The sequence below is a fragment of the Rhamphochromis sp. 'chilingali' genome (genome assembly GCF_963969265.1).
Source record: "Rhamphochromis sp. 'chilingali' genome assembly, chromosome: 11".
NCBI lineage: Eukaryota > Metazoa > Chordata > Actinopteri > Cichliformes > Cichlidae > Rhamphochromis > Rhamphochromis sp. 'chilingali'.
Genome location: NC_137938.1, coordinates 8,742,872 through 8,755,401, shown reverse-complemented (window position 1 = coordinate 8,755,401; position 12,530 = coordinate 8,742,872). Strand labels below are relative to the sequence as shown.

Below are 12,530 nucleotides of genomic sequence, written 5' to 3'. Positions count from 1 at the left end.
GTCCCACTTTCAACATTCAGGCTATATGGCCTCTTTACGCTCACAGTTATCTTCCACTGAGGCTGTGGCTAGAGTGCCCTGACACAAGTCCAGGTGTCTGTTGGGATTTTGTATCATTTATGATTGTGAGTGCATGAAATATATTAATTTGCCTTTACTGAATTAGTACAATCAAATGTCAGGAGTAAAACATACAAAACCAGCTTTAAATAAAACAGGGAGGAGAAACTGCTGTAAAACTGACCTTGTGGCTTTAACTGGACCCAGACTTCAGCAGCCTTCAGCATGAGTATATCATTTGTTGGGAGGAGTTAAACAATGCTAACATGGTGCAAATTAAGCCAAACACATATTTGGAAACGATTTCAATTCACTTTCATAACACAGCAACAGTTGCCTCAAGGTAAAAACGCAGTAGAGAGAAAACCCCAACAATCAGACGACCCTTATTAGCAAGCACTTGGCGACAGTGGGAAGAAAAAACTCACATCTAACAGGAAATAAACAAATATCTCTTCTCCTGCTGTAAAAATAAAAACAAAACAACAACACACAGAACCTGAACCACAGGCAGCAACAACCCTTGCTTGCTTGTGCGAAAATAAGGGTACGTATACAAGCTGTCAACATAATCTAATAAGTCACTGATATAATTCCAGGTGACATAAAGGTTATTTTCTGCAAGTGTGAATGCATGTGTACTTTAAAATCAATCTCCTTTTTTAGCCTTGGGCACAAAAACAAACAAATAAAACGGAGAAATACCGATCCACAACATGAAATCACAGCCTATAGGCTTTCTTACTATTCTGAAATTTCCAGTTTCTTTGGACACTTTACCAAATATCACATGGACTGGTGAAGTCATGGTGGACTGAATATCTGACCCAATTGAAAATTGCTGTTTTCCACCCCATCACCACAGTAGACGGCTCACACTTTTGGGTCAATCCAGTTTAAAAATCAGTCACTTCTGAGAAATGTTCTCACCTGACTCATGAATCATGGCTAAAAGATGAGGCTGGTGTCAAAATGTGGGTACAAAGGAGAGCTTTTATGAGTTTGTTTAAGACAGGCACCTATCCCACATTGTTATATAATCCAAAATTCATTTTCTGAAGCTTTTCCCAGAAATGCATAAAATATCCAGGAAACCAATGCTTGTTGAAGAGCATCAAATAGGTGCAGTTTTGCTATGGAAACAGTGATGATCAAATGGAACTGATGCTAAAAGTGGATGGGTGATCGCTTTAGATCATGAACTTTGGAGTGAGCAAAATAAATACAACTGATTTGGTTGCATTTTTCATCCAGGAATATCATATGAGGTACTCGGAAATGCTAGAAAAAATAAGACAACTTAATATGTACCAAATTTAAGCCCATCCCCATGAACTTACACAGCCTCTAGTTCAGAAAATTCAAAACTGACATAGTGTGAAGACAAAACTTTACGTGGCTTCACCACATATGGTAATATTATTGCACAATAACAGCTGATTCTGCAGGGTCAGGGGGGAGGCACTTCTGCGATGCAATGATCCTTTTCTGTGGAATAAATCAAATTTATATCATCATCTCATCTCACATCTGTTTCTTTCTTTCCACTGGGTACCACTCCAGTCAGATCCCAAGTGGACTAAAAAAGGGAACTAGAAGATAACAAAGTGTATAAGAAAGAACAAGTGCAATTCCTTGGTGTTTGAAGCTTTTTGTATGCGCATTCAAAAGCAAGCACAATTCCACCCTTCCTCCTAACAATGTTGGCAATTAAAGTCAAGCATTCCTGCTGAGGGGGAGCCTCAGGACAGAACTAGGACATGTCTAAGAAGTAATGCTTTCCATCTGCCACTGAAACATCTGCAGAACCCTCAGAAGAAAAAGCCTTTAACTACTAGGTGTTACAAGTTGGGATGTAACACCGTAACACTACAGAAAATGCAAGAATAATATTTAGTAATACTAATTATGATAACATCACTATCAGCCAAGTTCTCCGAGCTGTTGGAGATAACTTGGCAAATATCATTTTAGTAAGTAATTTAAGGGAAAGGTGTATTTTCACCTGTCATCTTTAAAAGGTATGATAATGATATAATTAAACTTTTTATTTATAGGAAGGGAAGGAACCACAATTAAATTGGGCGATCAATGTGCCCCTAAGAAGAGAAGACCAAATACAAGGTAAAATCAACAAGTGCACCTATATCTACTAAATTCAAGGTCATCTTCTCCTGTACCTTGAACCAATTTCAGTGGAACTTCTATTTTTAGACTGCGCTCTGAAAGTCCCGTCATGACCGCTTGCACTTGTGCCTCTGGAATCTGGCTGGCACATGCCACAGCTCAGGTCATTTCCATTGAACGTTCGCCTCAGGACGTTACAGCAGAACTTCGCTGACCCCAGGGTGCAAATTCATTGAGCACAGCCCCGTGACTGAAAATAAAAAATAGATAAATACATAAAAGCATACCTCCCCATTGCTAGCCTCCAATGTCACCGAAGGGGTTGGAAACTCTGGACTAAACAACTTGAAAATTGCTGTTTGTTTTCTGGATTGTGCTTCCTCCTAATGCTCCTCGATACAAAAGTCCGATCAGTTTGTCACAGAAGTGAATATTTGCTCCCCGACCTCCTCTGAATAATTGTAAAGCACCGATGCATTTGGCCCGAAAGTGGGTAATGTGAAAATGGAAGCAGCTCTAGAATCGGTCCAAGTTTGGATGAGAGAGTGATCTTGAAGTGAGGACTGGACAGAAATGTGGTACTTTTAGGCAAAATTTCACAATATCATGATCACACCCAACAAGTATAAATTATGGAACTGAACCAAACAAGCACCTGAAGTACAAAATGTTAACTATCTCACAATATTAAAAATAACAAAACAAGCTCATCTCCATCTGTGTTTTCGTATATTTCCTCCCTGTAGCATCACTTTTAACAACTTTAACCAATAAAAAAAGCTTTCAAGAGTCAGCAGAATGAAAGAGAGCAGATTCGGCTACACTTTGAGTGAAATTGTAGCAGCAACCATTGAAATCCATTAAATACGACAGCAGTGGTTTAGTGACACCTTCAGCTCGCAGTTCTGATAGCTCATTATTGCCTTTCATAGGCAGAATAGCCCCATCTTTTAGCATTAACATAGCTGAAACTCAAACTTCATGCTGGGTTCATTGAAAAAACATTGCTCTCTGAAGTTTTGGCTCGCGCTTTCTTCTTTGGGAAAGGCAAACACGTTTTCATACAAGTAAAGGACAACAATATTAAGGACAACTCCTCTCACTGACATCAACTAGCCAAAGAAGTAAAGGATACAGATGCGATCCAAGCCTGAGCTTTTGGCTCACAGCAACTACTTGCATAGACTTTGACCTCATTATTTGAAACTTTGGCCATCTACCATTGCAACAGCACATATAAGACAGTAGGAAAAGTGTTATAGCTCCATTTTAAATAACTCAGCATGAGTGCACCAGCACCCATTCTTTATACCGCTGTTCATTTAATGTTGCCAGAGTGCAGGACTAATAGCTGTCTATGCTGTCTTATAATGTCACAGCGTTAAACAGGAGTACAACGGCGCCCTTTCACCTCATATTCCTGTTTAAAGCCGTAGCCCTCGGCGGTCTTCATCTGGTTAATGTGCTGGAGGAGGTCGGCCACTCTGACGGCAGGGTGGAGCTGTCCCGTGTGGTAGGGGGAACCTTTACGTCCACACTGGTGCCTCGGGGAGCCTCCCAGCAGGCTGCTGGCCTCATTCACTGAACTTCGAGCATCACCTGAGCGACGCACACAGACACATTCACAGTTTGAGTGAGCTGAAACATTAATGACTCAGACACATCACGGCTTGAAACATTTATCGTTTTTTCTAACACTTGCGTGTCACGTTTATACTGGTGTGAATGTGTTAGCGGCACAGAAAGGCACTTTACAGGCCGATACATGACAAATACACGTCAGGCATGAAGTTTTGAATGGAGTTTGTCTCGATACAGATGTCTTCGTAATAGATCTTATGCTGATGCGTCGGCAACTCTTTCTCAGAAAGAGTGTGAAGCAGACAAGAATCTCGAGCATCTTTAGGATAAACACATCCATCTTTCCTCCTCTGTGATGCTGACAACATTAGAAAGCACAAAACTGACAAGAATCACAAATCATTTTTTTATTTTATTTGCCATCTAGTGAGATTCTGTGTTTCTGTGTTGGCTTCAGGCAGTACTAGCTGACATGAAATCATACTGAAGGAGATTTTTCACATGTTGCAATTGATTGAAATATTTATGGAGCAATCGAGCAACGGCCAAAAAGATTACAAAGTGAGGGATGATGCATGTCAGATTCGGGGCTATGCAAAGCTTGCATGAGTGTCACAGCGGTGCACTTCTCTTACTTCGTGTGCCGCAAGTGTGTGAATCCATGAAGGAAAGAGCCATTCTTTCATCCTCCTGCAGGGTGCTCTGGTCTGTGAAACTGCGCTCCATAGAGCCCATATGGCTCTTCTCCTGGCGGTAGGTAATTGGCGTCTTATTCATGTTCCCTGGTTTCCTGTTAACGGATAGAGAAAACAATCAAGAGGCAATCAATATTAAGAAGAGATTGCCACAAGAGTCTCTGCAGTTATGTTTAGGTAGGAAAAAAAAAAAAAGCTTGTACACTTTTGATCTGCTGAGAGAAGAAAAAAAAAAGAGTGGTACATTCTTGTAACTCATGATTGACAGCCAGCAAGCGCACATGCACGTGTATGATGGATCACAAAACGATGGAAAAGCAAAGAGGTGGAGTCACTTACGGATAATAAGAGTAGTAGTCCCTTCTGGCAAGAGTGCAGGAGAAGAAGGGAAAAAAATAAAAATCAAGAGAAAGAAGAGATGTAAGATGAAAGCAATGTCAGCTAAGGGCAGAGCGCATTGATTACAGTGAAAATGAAAACCGTCCTCTCATGAGTTTAGCTGCCCAGGCGGCCATATGACACATGCGAGCGGATCAAGCAGGTGCTGACAGACTAAACCACAGCCGGGCAGAAAAATGTGTGTTTCTTTCAATCGAATACGTCTCAGTGTTACACTTCAAGGACTAGACCACGCGGCTTCCTGTCACAGCAAATTTAATAATCAATTCCCTAAAAGTGAAATTCATGGTGGCTTAGGAGAGCAACGCGGGCTAATGTGCAGACTAGAAGTGACTTCCACAATCAAGATTATTCACCATTACCCTGAACGCTGTGTCAGCAATTTAAACACCGATTGCTGGAGCCTCTGACTAACTCCTATTTTGGCTGGCTCTTTAGAATTCAATTTATCTTAAACAGGCGAGGGCGTCGAAGCCCGATTTGAGACTTTAGCTGCCGCTAAATAAATGCGGAGCCAGAGGTGTCGATGATTTACTGTAGACCTGCGGGATCATTGACTAATAATCTCTAAAAGCACACCTTTTCCCTCCCAATTACCATCTCATTTAAGGGTCAGGCGTCTGTTTGGTGTGTAATTAAGTGGCTAATTGAATTGGATCCGCCTTTAATTAAATACTTCACACTCAGGCTCTGCAGATGCGAGTTGTTTGGTCCCTCTGGTGCGATATAAGAAAAAGAAAAACAACGCCACGCCAGCTGTTTGCCCATCTTTTGGAAAGCGTGACCTTTGCAAAAGTCTAGCAAAGAGTAAAAGCCGATCACCGAGCTGCCGGAGAATAAAGCGTAAAAGGTAAAACTATGCGGGGTGATTAAGCACAATGACGCATGTTTTGTTCACAACGTCTATGGAAAGTTGTTTACCCTTTCTTGATGATGATAATGACAGCGCCCAGAAGGAGGATGAGCACTACCAGGCCTCCGGCGCACACACCGAGGATCAGCCCCATCTCCTCGGAGTGCTGCGACACCTCCAAAGCCTTGCGATGATCTTTACAGGCCGCTACACGAGGGAAGACAGAAGAGCCACATTAAAAAGGCAGAATGCAAACATAGAACTTAAAGGAATAAAGGGCAAAAAGGATTCAACAGAGGTAGGAAAGCTGAATTTTGTCATCCTGTCACACTACCTATCATAACCACTGCTAAGAGATCCACTGATCTGATCTGAGGCATTTTCAAAAAAATAGACAGAAATGAAAAATGTATGCAAATGAAGAGGTGACACTTTGAACAGTGATTGTCCACACTGTCCAAACAGATACAAGTGACATGTGCAAAATAAGCAGACTCGCTCCCACACGGAATGATTTTCTGTGATCATTTCAGACAGTTAAAGATATATGTCGCTACTATGACTACCATGATCTTTTTAAGCAGGTTTGTATGAATTGGTAAATTTTACAAGGCTCCAGATTTGGGAGAGTGAGGCGGTGAACTCACAGCAGAGCAGCAAATCATTCTTGATTTAAAAGTTGTGCATTAAACATTATAATTATAACGCGACACGTTTGGATTGCAATTCATGCTGTCGTACACTCACTGACCTCTGAAGTCAATTTCCAATCAATAATCAGTTTCCAGTCAGAATCCTCCACACTGCTTTACAGTACAGTCTCAAGGTGCCCCGCTGTCTGTGAGCTACTGGAAAGGTCGTTACCATAATAGCAGGTTATTCATTTCTCCTACATAAAGCTTCATACTTATGTAAATGGTGCTGAGCAGTGGGTCTTTCTTTGCCTTGTTCTAGGAGCCCACTGATCCAGTTTTTTTCCCTGTGTGTCAGCCTGTCCTCCAGGCCTTGACAGCCTGGAAACCAGCCCTCCAGAGCTTACTGGAACAGTATAAACTATCTGGAGAGTGGGAGAAAGTCAGAGCAGGCCTGGGGATAGAGCTCTATCTTACAGCCTGCTGGGGAAAAAGAAAATCAGATCTGGGGCAGGGAAAATGAAAACAGAGCCGTGCTTTAGTCCAACTATTTGCAGCCATGGGCACTTGGGCCGCCTTAGAACCCTCTGTCCAAATAAAGATGAAAGTAGTGCAATATCATGGTAGGATTTGGCTGGATTTTTTTAATCAATCATGAATGTCTGACATATCAGAATAGGGGGAAATTAGTCACTGGCCTGATATTAGTCTAAGGCTGTTATTTCTGAAACTGCTTTGGACATCACTTTCGTGTCGCTGTCCTCCGATTACATATTAATCCGATAGCGTGACATCTCTGCATGTGCTGCTTTTAAACGTCGCGTCTGCCGCCGTGGTGAGAAAGGATTTAGCCAGTGAGTGATTCCTTTTGTGGTTTCTGTTCACACACAGGGACACACCAACATCCAAAATGCCTTTGTGTCTCTGAGCGACTGTAACCGACAAATACCAAAGACTCCAGCGTGTCTGAGACGGCGCTCCATTCAGACACAAACTCAGATGCTCACTGTTTATTTTATGCCGCAACTTCATTTAAAATTAGGGGAAGGCTTCTTTATACGGGCTAAAAATGTAGCGGAGGAGGTGAAAAATCAATTTCAGTTTTCTGACATTTTGGACAGATAAGGCGGTTTTGCCTCTTTTACCCTCAAAATTTCTATTAAGCCAAACACGAGCATGAAATAGATTTCCACATGAATCCATGCACCTGCCAGCTGCCCGATGGTGGAAATTGGCACTTAGAGGAGAAATGGAAGTCTATTGTTGTGTTGAGCCTGCCAGGGGATCCTTAATTAAACTGTCACCTGGAAGTTGAAATGTAATCTCCAGCTTTGTTATCCAAGCCAGAATCATTTGCCTCCACTTCGCTTGTGATGGGCTGCTTGATAATAACGGCTTAGGACCCGATGATGCAGAGGATCTGTTAATGGTAGAGGGATCATGGAGATCGCACATAGCAACAAAAAAAAAAAAAAACCAACCCTGTGACCTGTTACACCTTGAAATTGGAAATACCCACATTTTTTTCTGTCATCAATGGGCATTTCAGGGTTTTTTTAGTTATATCACCATGCCTGTGGTGAAAATGTAGTGCTGGCAGTTTTTTTAAATCATAACTTTCAATTGTGCATTTAACCTTTTATTCTTTTGTCTTATCTCCACTTCTGTTCTCTCTACAGGTATTTTATTTCATTGCTAATTGTATTTTCTTTTTATCTTAGGAGCTCCATTGTTCATTTCTTTCATTCTGTCTCTGCCCAGTGTCAAATAAAAGTGGCACATGCAGCATAAAGTCTGTCGCTGTGGGGACTTTTAATTAATCAATGCCCAATTTGGCACTTGTGGGGAGCAAGAAGTCGAGCTGAAAAGGCTGGCCTCGCCTTAGCCTCATCTTTTTCATTATTTTCTCACAAAAGAAGAGGCCTTAACCAAAAAAAGAAAAAGACACCCCGCCAAGTCAATTTACTTGCAAGGCTCCGCTTACTGTTGCGGTGCTATGATAACTATAAATACATGACTTTTTATTTACCGTGATCTGACAGTGTACTATGGTGGAGGGGCTCTCCTGCCATAAGGACTTAGAGTCAATTTCTCTGCCCTTTTCATGTGCCTTTGAATCAAAAAAGCCGAGGTAAAGATAAGGAGGCAGGGAGGGCTTTCTCATATAGGCCAAGGTATCTCCATCTGGAAGTTTTGATCTGGAGAACCCTTCTGGACAGCGCAGAGGTCAGAGCCCTCAGATGTAGCTGTCTGGTGGGCTGCTGATGAGAACAAAGAGACTGCCTTTGATACGACGTGTCCCAGTGTCAGCCCCCAAACAAACAGGATGAAAGCCTGACCTCTAATCCTTCCCTGCTTGTTGCCCTTTTCTCTGAGGCCCAGTGCTAAACAACCGGGGCCGCCAGAGAAAATTTGTCCAGTTCTTCACCTTTTTACTTAAGAGAAGAGAGATAGGCGGGAACTACAGAGTACTAAAATGAAACCTTGCCTCTAACAACAGTGACTGTAACAAAGGGAGGAAAAATAGTCCTTAAAGTGTCTTTTTTTCAATTTTAATAATTTGCTGATCAGGTCACTAATTTGTTTGAACCATCTGTCCCCTGTTAGTTTCCTCTTCACGGCAGGTTAACTATTGTTCGCTCTACCACGAGGTGTCACGAAGTAGCGACGCTGGGCAGTCAAACCGGCAGATCTGAAGTATTTGGACGTTTTAACGAACAAATAAATGGTGACAATGTATCGACAGCATATTAAAAACGAAAGCTACGCGAAGAATCACCTCGTGAATATTTCATCCTACAACAGAGTAAACACACCATCACCGTCACATTCGTAATGTCCTGTCTTTCTACAAAAGTACACAATACTGCAAGTTATTTAGAAATGATGCAGGGAAATGGATTCAGGTCACAGTGTTTTTGGGAGGTGAGATATTTATGTTGAATTACCTTTGCGAGCAATGCGGATGCAGTTTATTCTAGATTCCTGAAAGAGAAAGACAACACAGACGTCAGGGGGAAAGTGTCACTTTGCATTTTGCATGAAAGAGATGTGATAATAGAAGAGAGGATGTGAAATACTGAGCCGAGGCGCACATATTTATCATGTGGTGAAAAAATTATGATTACAACACATAAAAACACACAATTGCTTTCAAAAATATGATGTTTATTCCCAAGACAAGCAGTACGGACTTAATGTTAGAAGTGATGCTAGCCCGCATCTAGAAGCATGATGCCGCCTTTCTTTTCAATTGTTCATACCCTCTGATTAGAAATACAAATTACTCAACACGAGTGGGTGGCACTCACGTCTCCAAAGAAAGCATAAAATGACTGAGTGTAAAAGGACGAATTACCTCACAAGTTAAGATTCCTACTAACGACAGAAGAAAACAAAAAAATATCTAAAACCTGAGATCTGTGGTGAAGTGTATGAGAAGGAGATTAGGGATTCTATCTGAAGGAGAAAAGATGAAAGTTGAAACGAATTTAGCATAAATTTCAGACCAGTCCATCGCTATAAAAATCATTCATTTTATTCAAATTTCAGCTGATGGCATCTCTCTGTTACGAAAAGAACCTTTGTCAAACAGCACTAATGGGAACCAAGACTGTAATCCAATTCCATCCTGCCACCTCATGGAGGAGATGTATCATCAAATTAAGATTCAGAGATGTTAATTCGGGCATTATGGGACAATTATGCAAATTATTCTATTCAGAAATGGGCAAAACGAGCTTTCCTCAAACTCCAGTTGCTTTGCTTTTTTAAATTGAAAATACATTTTTAATCCGACACTTAAACAAGTCTTTAACTCCGTGGTTTAATCTGAAAATATAGAATCAAACTGTAAACAAACATGTCCGTCACACAGAGTGCCATTTCTCCAGCCCAACAGTGTGTAAAACCTCACCACTAGATATCAGTAGATTGCAGATTGGAGTCAACTGAATCCAGTTTTCTTGCCCCTACTAATTCAAAAGCTTTGTGAAAGGAGTCCAATCCGAGTCAGTGAAACTCACTTCTGACCGATACTGAGGTGCTGTTGAAGATATACTTTTCTGTTGGTAACTGCTGCTATTTTGGCTGTTCCAAAGGTTGATTCTGCAGGTTTCCCCAACCTTATAAACAGTACATTTGCACAATAACTGAAACCAGCCCACTGAATGAACAATGGTCAGTTCCTTGATCATTAATATAAATTATTAGCTGAATCAGTTATTGTGCAATGTACTGTTTATAAGGTTATTTATAAGGTTGGGGAAACCTGCAGTCAGCTGAGACTGAAGAAGTCACTTGGATAAGTGACAAAACGTTGCTCCTGTTGAAAACGCTACGTCCAGATGAACACAATCAACCTTTGGGATTTACTTACCCGGATGAATGAGCATGCATCAAGATATTTTGGTTGTTGTTAATCTAGTTAGCTGCTAGTTAGCTTGCTTTCTTTGAAGTGGATCTAGCTTTGTTGGACTCTTTGCGAATAAACTCTAAGCTGGCCCTTCAGTTGATCCATCTACTTTTCACTAAAGCTTCATCAGAAATGCTCTCAGTAGAAAGATGGCTGTCAAGAAGCCATTCGTAAGGAAGAGAAACAGGGAGCAAAGGCTGAGGTTTGCCAAATTATAGAAAAATGAGACCAAAAACCAAATATTTGAAATGTCTGGTTCGATGGTTTGGGGCTGTAATTGTTAACACAGACGTGGCGGATTTTTGATTATCCATACAATAACATCTGGAAAGTATCTGATTGGCTTTGTTTTTCAGCATGACAATAATCCAAAAACACTGCCAGTGCAGTAAAAAAGCATACTTTACTGGTAAAAACGTACAATTATCCTGATAGAAAACCCAACAAAAGGCAGCCCAATATCCAAATCAAAAGACCTGAATGTCCTTCAAGGAGCCTGGAGAACTATTCCTGGAGACTCTTTAAAGGAATTAAGAGAAACTTGCCTAAGAGAGTTCAGGCTGTGTTGAAGAATAAAGGTGCCCAAACCAAATACTGACTTTCAAGCACCCTGAAAGTGAATTGAATGAATTCTGTGTTTGCCTCCATACTAGGGCTGGGCAATATGGCCTAAAATTCATATCGCGATATAATTTGAAGCATGTGCGGTAACGATATATATCGCGATATATTCTTTTCTTCTGTATAACGTATTTTCCACACTATAAAGCACACTTAAAATCCTTTCATTTTCTCAAAAATCGAGAGTGTGCCTTATGTATGAATTCTGGTTGTGCTTACTGACCTCAAACCGATTTGGGCGTGCAGAAATCTGTTAAAAAATGTTTTAGTACAACTTTGGTAAGCCTCACTGCTTGATCTTTAATCTTCAATAAAATCATCAGCATTGCTGCTTTACCAAGTGTAACAATTAAGTTTAACATCCAGGCATCCATGAAAACAGAAGTTATTAAATTTAACGGAGTTAGAAGTTAGCAGGAAGTTAGCTCGCTAGTTTCCACCTAAACATGACATACCATGTTCTGACTGAGAGATTTCTGAAAAATTCAAACGTACAGCTCTGCTACCACTTCCGACATAAATGAAGACAGAAAACTAAACAGCAGTGGCGTTTGCAGGGTTACTGAAGTTGGACTACCTGGTATATAATGTTGTGCTACGTGATTGCTAGCGACACAGCTATGTTAGCATAACATTAGCACAGTGAAGCTGGAGGATGAACGCCAACTTTTTTTCCACTCGATAAAAGTTAACGTGAGGGATTCTGGTGGTTGGGGACAAATGCAATCGCATAGCAGGATGCTATACACGGGCCAAACCTCAGTCAGGAGAACAACTGAGATCATTCATCCACAATACGATGTTAGTTATTAATATACTGCAACAACATGGGAACAGAACAGCTGCGAGAGAATTCAACATTAATGAATCAATGTTACGGAAGTGGAGGAAGCGCAGTTTTTGGCTTTCCCCATATTTCAAAAGTGCTTCATCTCTTTGCTATGACTGTCGCCCGCCATAATTTGCAGATGATACTGGTTGTAGCCACTGCAATGCTTTCAACCAAAACAGGCGCAGCTTGATAACATCATCAACATGTGATAGAGCGGTATAGTCAAAATCTCTATCGTTGGCCAAATTTATTTTGTTTCTATCGTATATCGTTTATATCACCCACCCCTACTCCATACAGTATTATTAACTGAAAT

At 41.0% G+C, this 12,530-nt stretch overlaps 1 protein-coding gene across 2 annotated transcripts in view; it reads right to left on the bottom strand.

Moving 5' to 3' along the window:
* Positions 1–12,530, bottom strand: part of ptprub (protein tyrosine phosphatase receptor type Ub) — a 194,804-nt gene that overhangs the window by 35,878 nt on the left and 146,396 nt on the right. Inside the window, exons 13-17 of one of the 2 annotated variants that reach the window (XM_080895361.1) lie at positions 9,296–9,332; positions 5,784–5,922; positions 4,803–4,826; positions 4,404–4,558; positions 3,599–3,786 (exon numbers count right to left, since the gene is read on the bottom strand). In XM_080895361.1, the coding sequence (XP_080751487.1) occupies positions 3,599–3,786; positions 4,404–4,558; positions 4,803–4,826; positions 5,784–5,922; positions 9,296–9,332 (543 nt within the window). The remainder of the gene's footprint in view (positions 1–3,598; positions 3,787–4,403; positions 4,559–4,802; positions 4,827–5,783; positions 5,923–9,295; positions 9,333–12,530) is intronic. The other variant, XM_080895362.1, reaches the window with a different exon arrangement.